Here is a 17178-nt window from a genome sequence, read left to right on the forward strand (position 1 = left end):
GGGGGATGAAAGGACTCCGTTTGAAGAGATGGCAAGTGAAAGAGAAGGAAAAAATATACAAGCACCTCAACATTCTATTTATTTAAACACCCCACAAATGTGCAATAATAATCTGTGCCCCAAGATACAAACACGACCTCAGTTTACCTTCAGACACCTGTTGATTATTCACTCTACTGGAAGGACTACCATCTCCCAAAACGCCGTGATACAGATTATTCAACTGCTTTTGACCTTTAGCTCAGCTGGATCCTTTCCCCAACACTTACTTAGGGTTTCTCACTACTTTCTGAACTGGATTCCACAGTAGGGGGGGAAAGTAAATCAGAAGTAAGAAATTCACTGGGAAGTAGAAAAGCTGATGTCTGGAAGCATTTTTAGGTTACCTGCTCACTTGATAATCTGCGTGGTATTGGGAATTGACTGTCTCAAAAAATGAAACATGGGAGCCCTAATCCTTCTTAACACCCAAGGAGTTCAATTTGGTCTCTTTCTCTAACCAAAAGCAATGCAGAGCAGGAGGCACAAGAGGGGAGGGCTGGAAAGTTTTCATGAAATGTTGGTTGCTCTAGTTTACAGCAAATTTTAAAATAATTTTGCATTTAACAAAAGCTAAGAATGTCATTTATGTTTTCCAAAATGTCTTACCTCAGACGTGATACACCCATATTTAAAAGTTTCATCCTGTTTTCCTTTGGAAATTATTTCAGACAAAAATAGTACCTTTAAATGCAAGAGAGTAAGTACTAACGTTGTTTTATAATGACAAAAAATTAAGATGAAGGAAAAACAAGTGCTTCTTTAAACTCGAGCTTCTAATGAAAAAAAGTTTAATTTACTAGTGTGAATGAGAGAATGTATTTTCAGTAGAAAAAAGGGAAATTCGAAAAGCTGCTCAACATCACTAATTATTAGAGAAATGCAAATCAAAACTACAATGAGGTACCACCTCACACCAGTTAGAATGGGCGTCATCAGAAAATCTACAAACAATAAATGCTGGAGAGGGTGTGGAGAAAAGGGAACCCTCTTGCACTGTTGGTGGGAATGTAAACTGATACAGCCACTATGGAGAACAGTATGGAGGGTCCTTAAAAAGCTAAAAATAGAATTAGCATATGACCCAGCAATCCCACTACTGGGCATATACCCTGAGAAAACCATAATTCAAAAAGACACACGCACCCCAATGTTCACTGAAGCACTATTTACAATACCCAGGTCATGGAAGCAACCTAAATGCCCATCGACAGACGAATGGATAAAGAAGATGTGGTACATATATACAATGGAATATTAGTCAGCCATAAAAAGGAATGAAATTGGGTCATTTGTTGAGACATGGATGGATCTAGAGACTGTCATACAGAGTGAAGTATGTCAGAAAGAGAAAAACAAATATCGTATATTAACGCATATATGTGAAACCTAGAAAAATGGTACAGATGAACCGGTTTGCAGGGCAGAAATAGAGACACAGATGTAGAGAACAAACATATGGACACCAAGGCAGGAAAGCGGCGGGGTGGGGGTGGTGGTGGTGGGATGAATTGGGAGTTTGGGATTGACATGTATACACTGATGTGCATAAAATTGATGACTAACAAGAACCTGCTGTATACAAAAAAATAGAAAAAACCTATTTATTAAAAAAAAAATTTAAACACACACACACACACAGACAAACGAAAAAAGGGAGATTTGTTTTGCTGCCGACAAAGAGGTCTAGATAAACTCAGTATAGCAGAAAATTGCATCCAAGCTAAGACCTAAGTGTGAGGCACCTGACTGCATTAAGTACCTTGGGGGAAAAACCACTAATGTATAGCAGAAAGCTCAGCTCATATCTAATTAAGTTAATGGGACATTGTCGACTGTTTTCTCATTACCTTAAAAACATCCACTGTTTCAAAATTTTGTCTTCCTAAAATCAATTCCTTTCCCAGATCTGTCTTCGCTTCCTAGTTTTCCTCTTTGTGTCTAAATAATTCTAAGTGTCACTTCCCACAGGCCACCACCCCCGCTCTCCAGCTGGTGTTTTATTTTAAATAAAAATCAGGAGACTGAATAAACTTATCTTAGAAATAAACATGAAAAATTAAATGAACTTTTAAGTTGGTATTCTGGCTTTACAATCTCTCCTTATTTCATCCATTTACATTTCGCAGAACCTTTTGAGCTCGAAGGAAGCATTCTGTGTGACTCTCAACTGTCCTAATCCATTATTGTTTCCCAGAAAGTCTTGCTTTATACTAGATGAAGATTGAATAAATAGCTGCAGGGATGCATAGCAACTCAACACTTCTCCAAGCTCTGGCTGTTCTTGAGAGAAGCCGAAAAGGGAGCATCAGCTTCATTGCCAGTGGGGCTGGCGATGGGGGGAGGTGAGGGAGGAGACGGCCAGGCCAACCAGCAATCCAGTTCCCAGGTATTTCACTTCCAGAATCACATTTATGGGTGTAGGCACCGGGGACTGAGCCAGCAGAATTTACAAGCTTCTGAAGGGTGAAGGCAATCTAAAAGAGTATTCCTATAATCCCTTGGAAAGAATGAAAACACAGCCAAGAAAAATGACCAACCCGCTTTTCCTGGAAAGCACACAGATATACTAAATGTCAGGAGCATAGGCCAGATGAAAAGGAACTTCCCTTTCATTAATCCCCCGGGTCTGAAAGAGACCCCTGAGTTAGTAAATTTAACTAACATGTTTCATGATGAATGATCTGGCGCTCTCTACAGAAGACAAGTTAGTTGACTAACTTGGAGCTGTCAGATACCTTCCCCACTGGATTCACTCCTGGAAAGAAGGAAGTACATTCCCTACCAAAATTGTTCATACGCTACACTGCCTGGGTTGACCAAAGGTACTTCTCACACAGCAGCAGGCCACGGGTTGAATCTCTGAAATTTAAGCTGCAAACGTAGACCGGGACTGATCACTGTTTGGATTCTTTATGCCAGCCTTATTCTTGGTTGAATTAAGTGAACTGTAGACTCAAATAAGACGATGCTTAAAGCAGAGTAAAGTAAAAACACAAACGTTTCCAGTGCCAAGTTCTGTGAGTCAATCGAAAACACTTTGATGTCTGCTTAAGTACAATTAAGTATTTTAAGCATTTCAGAAATAACTGAACATTTGAAAAACAATCACAAGCCAACACAGTTAGGTCTGAAAGTCAAAATTACTTTAAAGAAATAAACTGAGATTCCTTTTCTAGCCCTCTGTAGAGTGATACATTTCTGGAAGATGGAATTACATAGCATAAAAGATAGAAAACCATTACCTTTAAGCAATAAGGGCATGAAAGGGATTTTGGGCGGCTTCATCTTTTTGAATGCATCTCGGTAGGCTTTGTGATTCAGGGAAGGATCCTGCCGAACCAAGAAGATTACAAAGAGAAAGAAAAATCAGTGCACTATAGAAACAATTCTAAATCCACTTTTACTATACCATTTGAACGTGATTTAGATATAGAGTGGTTCTTCCTAAGAACAAAGTAGATAAAGGTTTCCTAGGAGAATTAACTCACTAAATTAGGGCAGGAAATCTAGGCAATGAATGAAAGTCAAGTTATTGGTTGACAATAATGGGAAATGACTGCAAAGGACAGACACCTTTTGATTGCCCTATTATTCTTCCCTCAAACAGGTTCCTTAAGTACAGTTTCTTCTCCATAGTTTCTACGATAAGGTAACCCCACAGCCTTTTGTTAAGCACACTGCAAAGAAAAACTGCCCTCGTAATGCACAGATAATGCAGAGAAAACAAGAGAACAGTTTTATTGTGATCTTAAAAGAGACTGAAAATTGAGTATACTTAAAAATCTGCCTTCTGAATATCATACCAAGAGGACCATTCTCACTACCTTTTTCCATGGAGAGGAAGAAGTGTTAACTTGCTTCACTCCGTAAGAAGCAAAGCTACATTTTCATACACAAGTGAACTAGTCTAAGCTACCTGACACGGTAGAGTGCAGATACCGACTACTGAAATCTAGAAAGAAACTGGACACCAGCAATCAGTTTGAAGAATAAGTCTACTCCGGCTCAACTACTTACTGTTAAACTTTCAAGTTCAGAAAAAAGTTTCTTAAACTTCCCAGGGATTTTCTAAAAACAAACAAACAAAAAAGAAAAGGTCAAAAGAAGTCAGTTATTTTGAGAGGCACTAAGGGGAATGTTCATTAAGTTGTGTTATATCTGTCACATTTCTGAACATAAATAGCTCTATCATCTGGTTCTACCCTGATTGCTTCTCATTATGCAGTTTTCATCATTCCCAGTTTAAAATAAGTAACAGCCACATGAATCGGGAATCCAGCTGGTTAAACATTCCACACACTGGTGATCTTTTAATAAAAACTTGGATTTTGGTTCTGTACCTTACCTCTGACAAATGCTCTCACCTTTTTTTTCTTTTTTTAACTTATTATTTTTGGCTGCCTTGGTTCTCCGTTGCTGTAAGCAGGTTTCCTCTAGTTGTGGAGAGCGGGGGCTACTCTTCATTGCGGTGCATGGGCTTCTCTCATGGCGGTGGCTTCTCTTGTTGTGGAGCACGGGCTCTAGGCACGTGGGCTTCAGTAGTTGCAGCATGTGGGCTCAGTAGTTGTGGCTCGTGGGCTCTAGAGTGCAGGCTCAGTAGTTGTGGCCCATGGGCTTAGTTGCTCCGCGGCATGTGGGGTCTTCCCAGGCCAGGGATCGAACCCGTGTCCCCTGCATTGGCAGGTGGATTCTTAACCACTGCTCCACCAGGGAAGCCCTGCTCTCACCTTCTTAAACAGTCTTGCTGAGTGGGAAATAATAACGTTGGTTGATGCTTTTTGTATAAATGATATAATTATGTTTCACAGCAGAGGGCTAAAGAGTGAAAGCCCATGAAAACCCTAAATGATGAAGCCTGCACTTTGATGGATAGAATCACTGAACTGTAAAGATCACACCAACTGGTGGCATGAAGATTCACAGAGGATGGAAACATAGGTCATCTTCCCAAATAAAAATTGGGGCCTAAGGAAGAAGGGCCTGGAATTTTCCAGCCTGCCTTTATTTATTTATTTATTAATAAATTTATTTATTTTTGGCTGCGCTGGGTCTTCATTGCTGCGTGCAGGCTTCCTCTGGTTGCGGCGAGCAGGGGCTACTCTTCATTGTGGTGCGCGGGCTTCTCATTGCAGCGGCTTCTCTTGTTGCAGAGCATGGGCTCTAGAGTGCAGGATCAGTAGTTGTGGCTAATGGGCTCTAGAGTGCAGGATCAGTAGTTGTGGTGCACGGGCTTAGCTGCTCCGTGGCATGTGGGATCTTCCCGGACCAGGGGTCGAACCCGTGTCTCCTGCATTGGCAGGAAGATTCGCTTTTTTTTTTTTTTAACATCTTTATTGGAGTATAATTGCTTTACAATGGTGTGTTAGTTTCTGCTTTATAACAAAGTGAATCAGCTATACATATACATACATCCCCATATCTCTCTCTCTTGCACCTCCCTCCCACCCTCCCTATGCCACCCCTCTAGGCGGTCACAGAGCACCGAGCTGATCTCCCTGTGCTATGCGGCTGCTTCCCACTAGCTATCCACTTGACGCTTGGTAGTGTATATATGTCCATGCCACTCTCTCACCTCGTCACAGCCTCCCCCTCCCCCTCCCCCTCTCCTCAAGTCCATGCTCTAGTAGGTCTGTGTCTTTATTCCCGTCTTACCCCTAGGTTCTTCATGACCTTTTTTTTTTTCCTTAGATTCCATATATACGTGTTAGCATACAACCACTGCGCCACCAGGGAAACCCCAGCCCGCGTTTAACATGGTGAAGTGAAAAGCTAGATGCCTCAGAGTAAGTCACTCTGAGTTTGAATTCTGCCCCTTTCTAGCTGTGCGTCTGCAGTGAGTCTCCACGTTGTCTGACTGAAATGGAGATGACTCACAGGACGTATACAGTCCGTGGTCGGTGCTCAGCAAACTCCAGCTATTAACACTTATGACTGTTCTAGAAGATTTGTGAGATTTTCTGTTTCTAAAACAAATCAGAATAATGAGGTAGACCCCACAATAGACTTTTAAGTTATTCAAAATGATCACATTGACAATTTTGCATGTGGACAGCACACAGGTTGTTTGATCTGGCAGCTACTGTCACACACACCAATACACGTGTATTAATAAATTAATAATAAATTTTATTAATTAATAAAAGACAAATCAAATGAGAAAAGGTAAAACACAGACACCTGCAACTGATGGCAATTGCTCCTCTGAGCTGTGTATCTTAGTCTGTTGGATATTCCACACGAATATCCTGGTGTCATCTCAAACTCAACATACCTAAAGCCAAACTTGTCTACTCCAGGGGTCAGTCAGGGGCCAAATCTGACCGTCTGCTTTTGCAAATAAAGTTTTACTGGAGCACTGCCATGCTCATCATTTATCAACTAACCATAGCTGCTCTTGCACCTCAATGCCAGAGCTGAGTCACAGCGGTGGAGACCACATGGCCTGCACAGCCTAAAAGTATTCACTATCTGGCTCTTTCCCCAGAATGCCTGTTGACCTCTGTCTTAGTTCCTTAAACCGACTTCTTTTCCTATACTGCCTATTCAGGACAGTGCGATCACTTTCCAGGCCTAGAGACACGGAGCTCACCTCTGCGAGGGAGGCCCACCCCAATGCCCCCAGCAACTCCCGACTCAACTTCCAAGGCCCTGCTGCTTAAGGCTTCTCAGCCACCCTGAGACAGCATGATTCCTCCATTGCTCTGCTGGGGTCCGCCTGGAACCAGCTCAAGACCTCCTGGACCACAGCACACCCTGTGCTAATCTGGCCACGTTCCACCTGCCACGGCATTGATGCAGAGCTGCGCACATGGCAGGCGGCCACTGTGCACGTGGAATACACACTAGGTGAATTTCACTGAATTGTTCTCCTTTCAATGTTTGCAGATCAAGCCTTCTTTCTGTGTATAATTTAAAATTCCACTCTCCTCCCCGGACCCTTGCTAGCCACTTGTTTTCCTCCTGCTCTGATCAACTGTGGCTTTTTCTGCCCACCTCCTTGAATCTCGTGAAGTGTGTGCGCATCTGGTTTGCTTAACCAGAGATGCAAGCCTTTTGTCGCTTTTCTTTTGAACCCCTTTAAGGAGCACCGACCCTGACCCTCAGGTCACCACCGCACATTCCATCAGAGTGTGGCCCCCGACGAAAGAAGGTGAACCCCAACGCTGCCCGCAGACCGTCGCTGATGGAATGTGAGGAAAACAACAGTCGGCCTGTCGGCGTCTCTCCTGCAGGAGTGTGGACGGGGGACCATGAAGAGTGCAGGGTAGGCAGGAAGAACAGCTGAATCTGAGAGGGTGGGGAGAGGCCGAGGGAGCCGCAGCGAGCCACAGCAGGCTGGACCCGTAAGGGAGAAGACTTGACGGTGAGAGAGAAAGGACGAGAGAGAGAAATGGTATGGGGAATTAGGTACCCAGTCAGTAGCGAATGGAGAGAGAAAGAAACGAAAGCCCAAAGAAAGGCGGCGTTGGAGTCATGGGGGAGGCAGAGGGCCCACCATCCGTGTCTGGCTACATTTAGGGACACCCCAGTTTCCATTCTTCCCACGCAGACCCTCAGAGTCCACGTTTCAGAACGTGCGCTCACTTGAGTGGCCCTGTCCCACCTTGAACCCAAACAGCCTTCATCATACAGCCCTGACAGGCAGAGCCAGGACTGGGGAGGCCCGAAACTTAAAACATTTTGTGAGTCCTCTTTAAGAAAAAGGAATACAAAATTACTTCCGCAGATTTTGTAACGATATCCATCATCCACGTGAACATACTGCCAGAGGCCCCACAAGTGAGAAGACTGGTAGCTTAAATTCATTAGCATCTCTGCAAATCTGCTTCTGGACACACAGGTGAGCTTTTGAAATGACCAACAGGGAACTGTAACCATGCCATCACGGGAGAAAAGCAGAAAACTAATTCTAGCTGGGAAGCATTTTACAAGTTGTGTTTCTTTCATATATGTTATAGAACCATTTTGAAGACCATTTGATGAAAATAGCTCCTGACGACTTGAGACACTAATTTTTTAACATTTTTTTCTAGTGCTACATATCTCATTTAAACCATTTATTTTAAATAAAGACTGTTAGCTGGACCACTTCCCGTTCAGTTTTATTTTTCCCCAACTCCACCCTCCGTATGGACCCCCAGGGCTCACCTCCCAGGTCTGGGACAGCCGGCTGACAGAAGCAGTGTTGAGACCCATCACAATAGCAAAGAAAGAATTCAGGTTTCTCTGGGCTTTGCAGCTATGGAATAAAAGAAAGCAGAAGGCACTCTGAGGCAACGTCCTTTCACCAGATGATCACAAAAGATAAAGCTGCCAAGACTCTCCCAGGCCACAGAGTTCAACCTCTAGGGCAGGGTTGAACTCTGCTCTGTGACCTACACAGCCTTGACTGTCCCTGTCGGATGGGGCGGTATCCCCTCAACACAAATGAAGGGATTCCAAATGCTTCCTTACCTTTAGGAAAAGATCTGTGTTCTTGATACCCTCTGGATACTTCAAAAGATTCCTCCCTTTTAAAAATCTATTTTGGATGCATTGACAGTTTTAACTGAAAGCTCTTACATTCATAGTTCTGTATATATCCCATACTCATTAGAACAGCCCCTGATTCTGTATCTTTAATCTGTATGTTGTCTTTCTTTTTTGAGAAACAAGACCCTCTTACCTCACAGGGCCCTCTCCCGTTACATTTAGACATATTTTCTTTGCTCTCAACAAAATAGCTACTATGTTATGTATGTATTTAAAATACGGCATATATTATGGGGACGCTGACTCACATCTCTCATTTAAGGAATAAAGGAAATAAAATGCAAAATAAGACCATGTTGAGCTCCATTCACTCTGGAAGGTTATATGCTCTGCAGAACGTCAATCTTGCCCTTCAACTTAATCAGTCAAAACTCCATTAATTTTCAAAGCCAGCAGAGGGGCTTGATACAGCAGAGGGAGGGTGGGCCTCCAGGTTGGCCGGAACAGCCTGTGAATTCCAGATATTCCTTAATCTGGGATGTATTAGAAAATGACTTCTCTGAGGAAAGATTTAAAAATTTAAAAATTACCCTGACTTAATAATATGAAAAAAGATGAAAGTGCTTAGCAGTAAGCCAGAGGCATAAAAAGTCCCTAGTGTGTGTTGATCAAGCTGCCCTCACATGTCATCTCTTCCATGACATCTCCATCAATGTCTCAAATGGAATTTGGGAACATTGTATATACAACTCTGCATCCCGAGTTCTCAGTTTTATACCATGTTATATAATATATTACGGATTCTTCACTGTTACCATTAATGTTATGGAACACTTCATCAAAAACGTATTTCATAATTTGTTTACTTATTCCCTTGTAGACATTTAATCTATTTTCAATTCAATACAATTCAAATCAACGTAAAATGCTACAATAAATGCCTTCTGTGAAAAAAACTTCTTACTGTATTTATGATTTTCTAAAATTAAGTTAGACTTCCAGTCATTACATGATTGATCAAAAGCTATGATGACTTTAAAGGTTCTCAACACATATTAAAAACTTCTGTCTCTCAAAACTATACTGATTTCCAGTCGCACAGGTGTGTACAGGAGCATTGATTCAGAACCAGGAAACTGTTTTCGGCTCTTAAAGTGGTAATATATAGAGGTGGCTGCGCCCTGGCCGGTCCTGCCTAAACCTGCCTGCTCCCAGAGCCAGCCTCATGGACTGGACACTGCCCAGTACAGCTGTGCGTGGGTCAGCCATTTGCGAGCATTTTGGAAATTCTAGCTCCATTAACAGGGGAACCAGGAAAGGCACTGCTGCCTATGCACCTAGTGTCCAAAATACCTGGGTGAACACAGTCCTGCAAGCCCCTCACTGCTGAGTCTCCACTAGGCATGGTCTGTTCCTTTCAGTCTTCCTGTCCAGCTTTGGACTCTGCCTATAGTTCCCCGGTAGGCAAGAGGACCTGAAATTCAGTCTAACTGGCCCCTTTCGCTGGTTTCTGCCAACTGTCTCCTGGGTAGACCCTGCTTGGTATATTCCATGAACAAACAAACAGGACACTTCCCTGGTCTGTGGTTCAGAAATCTTCCTGTTTCTGAGAAACTGGTGCCTAAAGGCATCAGCACTACAACTCTGCTTCCCTTCCGCCACTCTCTTCCCTCATTCCGCCCCTTCTGTCTCATCACACCCTGGCAAGTTCACACCAGCCAGAAGAGACTTGAGTCAGCTCCATCTCTTGATGAGATGATGCCAGGCTCCCCCGCCAAGACGCTGAGGTCAGCGAGAAGTGCCCCATCCCTATGCCAGAGGCACTGGATGCCCTCCCCTTAGTCCCAGTCCTCCCACCTTACTGCATGATGGAAGCCCCACTGGTCCTGTCATGGCCCACCAGATATTTTTATATTCTGCCCATCACTCAAATGCAGAGTAAACAGCAAACCTTTCAGATAGCAACTGCCGGAGCTGAAAACAAGACTTTTCGGGGAAGTCATTTTATTATTAGTCATTATAAAAAGTTTATTCTTCTTCTTCGTATTCAGAATCATTTATCTACACAAAATCTTAGATATAAGTCTCATCTTTTTATCTTTTATCTCCCCATAAACAATTTTCCTGGTTCAGATCTCTTTTTTAGTCATACCTAAAATTAAAAAAACAAAAACCCACATATACCTAACATCTGAATCTGTAAAAAGAAAAAAAGAATTAATATAGAAATGATTTCTCTATAAGACGAATTGATACAGTACAAATATGGGTTACCATTCCCATCTGGAATCTTCCTTTACCAAGGTCCGTTCATTTCAAGGTAAGAACAGACTGACACTAAAACATTCCAGTTTAGTGTCAGTCTAACACTCCTTTGTGTAAGGAAATAAAATCCACTCAACCCACAGAGGTGGGGGGATGGGACTGGTAGGAAGGAAGGAAACATGAATATGCAAACAGGATGCCTTAGGCAGGGAAGACATTTCCTGATCACCGACATGATTGTTTTCTCTTGGCTATTCCTACCAGTATGATTATGAAGAATTTAACTTTGTGTTTCTGTTGGCATTCTATTCTATGGGCCAGGGATAGAGACCAGCACAGCAAACAATTCAAGAGCATGGGGCCATATGGAGAAGATGTGAATAGACATATTTCATTTCCCTGAGGACAGATATAATTTTATACTGGGAACTAAGCTATGTGGTGTCATCTTACTCCTTAGGACATTCATGTCCCATTTCACCAAGCAACTGGCATTTATAAGAAAGTTTTTGATCCCAAAGAGCCTCACATTTAGGAATGTCACAGGCTATTATAGAAAATGTACTGGCCAAACGAACAAAAAAGGAGCATTCATCATAAAAGCAGTCCAAGATTTAGGCATATCTGTTATCTCTCTCTCCTTCCACCACCAGTCACATCAAACACCAGGTCAGGAACCGCCATTATCTCTCACCTAAGTAAACAAAATATCCTGCTTCTGGGGTCTCCTCACCGGCAGTTCCGTCTATGTGCTACTTTCAGATCTACCTTCCTGAGGGACAACTTGGATCGTATCCATCTCCTGCACAAAAACTTTCAAAGAATCCCTACCACCTTCTCAATTCAGTCTAAACTTTTCATTCTGAAATTCAACATCCTTTACAATTTGGTCCCATCTTCCTTTTTAGATCAGTCTCCCACAACTTCCTTACAAATACCTTCCGCTCTGGCCAAACTGGATGAGGTTCCTTTCTCTGACCACACGCTCTCTGCCTCCAATGAACTGCTTTGCTTCTCTCTCATGAGTCTGACCTCCACGGACAGTGTGCTCTTTTGAATTCATGCCCAGAATTCAAAATGCTACTTTCTCCCAAATGGTTTTCTAATCCTCCTTTCCCACACCCTTGGCATATAAGCTTCCCATCCTCTAAAGCCCCTGAAAGAAATTCATCTCATAATAGGGCACCCTCAGGTTCTATTTTGAAAATTAGACATTTGAGTTATAGAAAGTATCCCCCCAGCTGATTGGGTGCAGGCTCACTCTGATTTCCCCACAATACCCTGCATGGATGTGCAAACATTAATGAGTGATCAATACATATTTCCTAAATATATTACACTGACATGTACTCAGAAACGGTTTGATATAAAAACTACTTCGAAAAACAAAGGAAAAAAAATGGGAAGACTGGAAGGTAGAAGGAACTGGGGAAGATTTTGATTCATGTTGCCTGTTTCTGTTGGGAAGCTGTCCCAAGAGTGGTTTCAGAATATTCATCTGGTATTTTAAGAGATGCTCCCAGGAAGTTACTAGAATGTTATTCAACCGACTTTACTGAGTCACTGCTATTTACCAAGTTCAGTACCAGGCACCCCAGGTACAGTGATTGATTAGAAATGGTCCCTGTCCTTTGGAAGCCAACAGAGTCCACTGAAGGAATTCTATATAAAAAGGTAAGTTTAGGGCTTCCCTGGTGGCGCAGTGGTTGAGAGTCTGCCTGACGATGCAGGCGACGTGGGTTTGTGTCCCGGTCCGGGAAGATTCCACATGCCGCGGAGCGGCTGGTCCCGTGAGCCATGGCCGCTGAGCCTGCGCATCCGGAGCCTGTGCTCCTCAACGGGAAAGACCACAGCAGTGAGAGGCCCGCGTATCGCAAAAAAAAAAAAAAAAAGGTAAGTTTAATCAATAGTAATAAAGAAGTTTTTTAAAAAAGGAAAAAAAAAAAACGTGTGCATGGTAGGGGGAGGTCAGGGTAAGAAAGAGCTGACCCTGCATTTGAAAGTCAGGGATGATTTTAGGAAGGAAGCAACATATGACCTAGGTCTTGAAGAAGGATAGCAATTTGCTGGGTAGAAGTGGCCATTCTTGGCAGAGCTCACAACACATGTCCAGGCTTGGATGATGGTCTGCATGGGAAAGGGAGAGCCATTTAGAGTGGCTGCAGCATGGGGTGAGGCTCAGAGGTCAGGTGCGACCAGACAGTGCAGAGCCTGCTAAGGAGTTTGCAAAGTTCATACTCTGGGCATCAAGAAGCCAAAAGCAGAATCTTGAAATGCATCTGACTTTCAATGGTTCTCACCCCCCTCACATCACCTTCCCCCATTTTCCTAACCTACTGTAGCTTACCTGGCTACAAGGGTAATTTAGCTGCACGATGGGGCATGTGTGCACTGCCTGCTTTTTTCGACAGCATAGAGCAGAGTGCTTTGGTCTAGTATTTTGACCTTTACTTTAAGATATAAATACTTCAAAGGCGAAGAAAGAAATATTCAAAAAGAGACCTTTTCAATCATTTGGTCACTTAACTCAATAGTACCCTTTGCCATCTCATCCCTTCTTATCATCACAAGGAAAATAATGTACCCTCTCAAAGAGAGGAGAAGAACTGCATTTTTTTACCACTAGAAACTCACTGAGCAGCAATTTTGATGAATTTTTTCACCAGCTGCACTCTCTTGCCCAGCTGGCTGCAGAGCAGAATCTCCGTGGCCACCCAGAGCTGGACCTCATTGCATCTCTGGAGTAGGAGGCTCAGGTTCACTGTGTGGTCCCCACTTCCTTGTCTGCTGAACGTGAAGTAGATCAGCTCTTGCTGAAAGACAATGTATTCATACAATTGTTTATTGTTGTAGCACAGAGTCAAGTTGATACAAAATTCGATTCATTTTTAAGAGCTACTTCAGGTAGGCACTGTCATACCATAACATGTTAGATATAACAAATAACAATATATTAAATTCAAGATAATTTATCTTCCAGAAAAGCCTTCACGCAGAAGACTTACATAACTGTAATTTTTTTAGAATGCAAGGATGACACTTTTCGTGAAAACCTCAGACATTCTAAAGTTTAAGTCACAGGCTGAATCAAATCCAAACTTCCCAAACTTGTTCTATGAGCAACTTCAAGTGCAAATGACTATCATTACATTAGACCCTCACAGGTAGGTTCTCTAGACAAGGGTTCTTACATTTCAGTGTGAATCCAAGTCACCTGGAGACCTGTTAAAGCACAGATTGCTGGGCCCCACCCTCCAGATTTTCTGGGTCAGTAGGTCTGTGCTCTGGCCAAAATCTGCATTTCTAACAAGCTCCCAGGGGTGCTGATGATGCTGGTCTGGGTACCCGCTCTTTGAGAACCACTGACATAAGACATTGTCAAATCACAGAAAGACAGCAAGATTAGGACAAGGTACAAAACTGACAAAATCGAGTCAGACCAGTAACTAGTGACATAGACTGACCATATGCAAAGCAGTGGAAGAGATGTGTTTCTAACCGGAGGGGTGTGCGTGTATATTTTACAGGAGTAATTCACATTCTCCTATTGCATAAGCACATAAGCAGGGACACATCCCGCTCTACTACCATTTGCAAAGTCACAAGTCATTTAGCTTGAACCAGTTCCCTACTTGCTCAAATTTAGATCATCAGGTTGGAATGTTGTCAGTGAGAAAATATGAGGACATTTAAAAAACGTTCTAAAGTGAAAGTGAAGCTTGGGGGTCCCTAAATTGGGCACGAGTTCCTTCTTCAGGAGGAAAGGCCTTCTTGTAATGAAACATTTCACTACACAGCAAAGTAAATGCAACATATTGTAGCACAGAGCTGCCTCGTTTTTCATCTCCTGATTCCTGTGAGCCTTTCTACCAGCTACATTTATTCATCAAATGTCAGTAGCATGTTGCCCCGCATCTACTGTTTTATAAATGTTTAAGCTGTCCTCAAGGGAGAGGTTGATGGGCATACAAATTTGAAATATATCTCAAAATTTTCAATAGAGTACTTGAAGTCTTGCAGCATAGTCTAAGTGTACAGAATGTTCTTGGGAATGTGTGAGTGTGTGTGCATGTAGGTACATACATAAATGTGTTTCTCATATAAGTACTGTAAAGCTCTGTAAAGCTCGTGGAAAAATAAAAATGTCAATATCAAAGGTATCAAATATAAAATGTCTCTTCCACCCCATTAGACCTTCATATATATATATGTATATATATATACACACATATATATATGAATACATGTTTTCAAACAAAAAAATAGCATATTTATACTACATTAACACAAATATTCGACTGAACAATATTAGGTGCAAATAAAGCATGATCATGTATTCTGATTTTCCTAGGTTTGGGTCAGTCTTTTAATATATTTAAAGTCCCCAAATATTTTGGGGCCACGGTATCCTAAAGCATAACTAGATCACCAGATGATGGATCTTCTTAAAACCCAGTCACAAACAAATATTCTTCAAAAAAAACTCACAGTTATACTGGCACAAGCATTTATTTTATCATTTCCCTTCTTACTCACCTCGTGAATTGAATTGAAGAGGCTCCAATCAAAATTCATTAATTCCAGAGCAATATCCCAAGTGTTCATTCCCAAAATCCTAATCGACCTTTGCTGTGATTCTTCATTTTCTGCAAAAGGATTCTAAGGTGACAGACAAAAGTAAAAGAATCCTCAGTCAGTTCCAAAATATTTGGCGCTGAATTGTCTGGCTATCGAAAGGCATTAGAAGCCCACATTAGAAAAAAACTCTTGTCTGAGCGCACTTAATATTTTCCCTGGTCCGTTCACTTTCTGTGAGTTACAACCAATTTAGCAAACAGCCTTGGAAGCCGTAGAATGTGATCAATGATACTTCACTGAGTTGCCCCTCCCCCCCGACACACACACACACACACACACACACACGCACACACAAATCTGATTATAAAACACTGCCGCGGGCAGACAACATAATGAAAGTGAAAGCCCTGAAGTCACTCTGGCTTCTGGTAAGAATTAATGTGCCAGCAGGGTGAGTATAAAAACAAACAAAAGAAATGTCACAGTGCACTTCAATAAAGACAGACATGGCTTTTACAGAAAATATGTTTGACGAGTCTCATCCCAGACATACATTTACAAATTTTATTAAAATGCCCATGGAAAACAAAAAAAAAAAAAAAAAAATTTTAAACGGGAAATAAAAAAAAAGTTACTTCATTTATACCATGGTGGATGATTATTTAAAAATTTTTTTTAAGGGAATAGTTTTTTTGGTTTTTTTGTTGTTTGTTTTTTTAAAAATTTATTTATTTTATTTTTGGCTGTGTTGGGTCTTCGTTTCTGTGCGAGGGCTTTCTCTAGTTGTGGCAAGCGGGGGCCACTCTTCATCGCGGTGCGCGGGCCTCTCACTATCGCGGCCGCTCTTGTTGCGGAGCACAGGCTCCAGACGCGCAGGCTCAGTAGTTGTGGCTCACGGGCCTAGTTGCTCTGTGGCATGTGGGATCTTCCCGGACCAGGGCTCGAACCCGTGTCCCCTGCATTGGCAGGCAGACTCTCAACCACTGCGCCATCAGGGAAGCCCAGTGGATGATTATTTTAAAGTATCAATTGCTTTCCCTATACAAATGGATATGAGTTTGGTAATAATAGTATTTCCTTAAAATCTGACGTAAAATTATTAAATGCCACCACAATTTTAAATCTATTGTCACTGTTAAATGTATTAAAATTATCTGGCACCTTTTAAAAATATTTGATATTTTCTAATTAAGATATAAATTCTCCCATCTGACTTGAACAGCTAGTGACGTTAAAATAGTTAATGACTTGGGAAAAAAAAGAAAGGGACTTTGCAAAAATAAATGCCATAGCAGGATAAAGGGAACATTTCAGAATCCAAATAGTAGTCTCTATTTTTTGAACTGCAAAATAAATTATTAGCATTTTCAAATTCTTATATTTATGTAAAGGTTTCCTAATTTTAAAAAATGACAAAAGACCTTCACAAGCTTTCCCACAGACTTGATTCTCTTCAGAGTAGGTTTAGGTACAAATTGTCCCCCTACCCGCAGTGTGGATATGGGGTGGAACTCAGTAAGGGCTGAATGAATGATGTGCATGCAAACACTGAGGTGGGGGAAAGCCCAGGTTTCTCAGGAATTGGTCTGGCTAGATTGGGACCAGATGGACACCAGGCTGCACTGCAGACATTCAAAGAGCCACGAGTTGGGAAGTAACACAGATCTCTGCTTAGTAATTTGGAGGTGTAAGGGTATTTTCACTTGGCTTTTTATCCCTCCTACTTTCTCCCTAAATGTGCCCCTTATCCTGGCACTGCCCTCTAGTTACTCAGGTAGTCCACTGCCCTCTCCAAGAAACACTTTCTATTTCTCTATTCCA

The 17178-nt window shown here is 42.0% G+C and overlaps 1 protein-coding gene across 5 annotated transcripts in view; it reads right to left on the reverse strand.

Moving 5' to 3' along the window:
* RAPGEF5 (Rap guanine nucleotide exchange factor 5) overlaps positions 1 to 17178 on the reverse strand; it is a 219917-nt gene that overhangs the window by 15378 nt on the left and 187361 nt on the right. For 4 of the 5 annotated variants that reach the window (XM_027102659.1, XM_027102657.1, XM_027102656.1 and 1 more), the window contains exons 19-23: positions 15316 to 15438; positions 13414 to 13592; positions 8191 to 8281; positions 4060 to 4110; positions 3285 to 3372 (exon numbers count right to left, since the gene is read on the reverse strand). In XM_027102659.1, the coding sequence (XP_026958460.1) occupies positions 3285 to 3372; positions 4060 to 4110; positions 8191 to 8281; positions 13414 to 13592; positions 15316 to 15438 (532 nt within the window). The remainder of the gene's footprint in view (positions 1 to 3284; positions 3373 to 4059; positions 4111 to 8190; positions 8282 to 13413; positions 13593 to 15315; positions 15439 to 17178) is intronic. The other variant, XR_003432022.1, reaches the window with a different exon arrangement.

This window comes from Aethalodelphis obliquidens, unplaced genomic scaffold, assembly GCF_003676395.1.
Source record: "Aethalodelphis obliquidens isolate GAN/ISIS:26980383/991018 unplaced genomic scaffold, ASM367639v1 scaffold5, whole genome shotgun sequence".
Taxonomy (NCBI): Eukaryota; Metazoa; Chordata; class Mammalia; order Artiodactyla; family Delphinidae; genus Aethalodelphis; species Aethalodelphis obliquidens.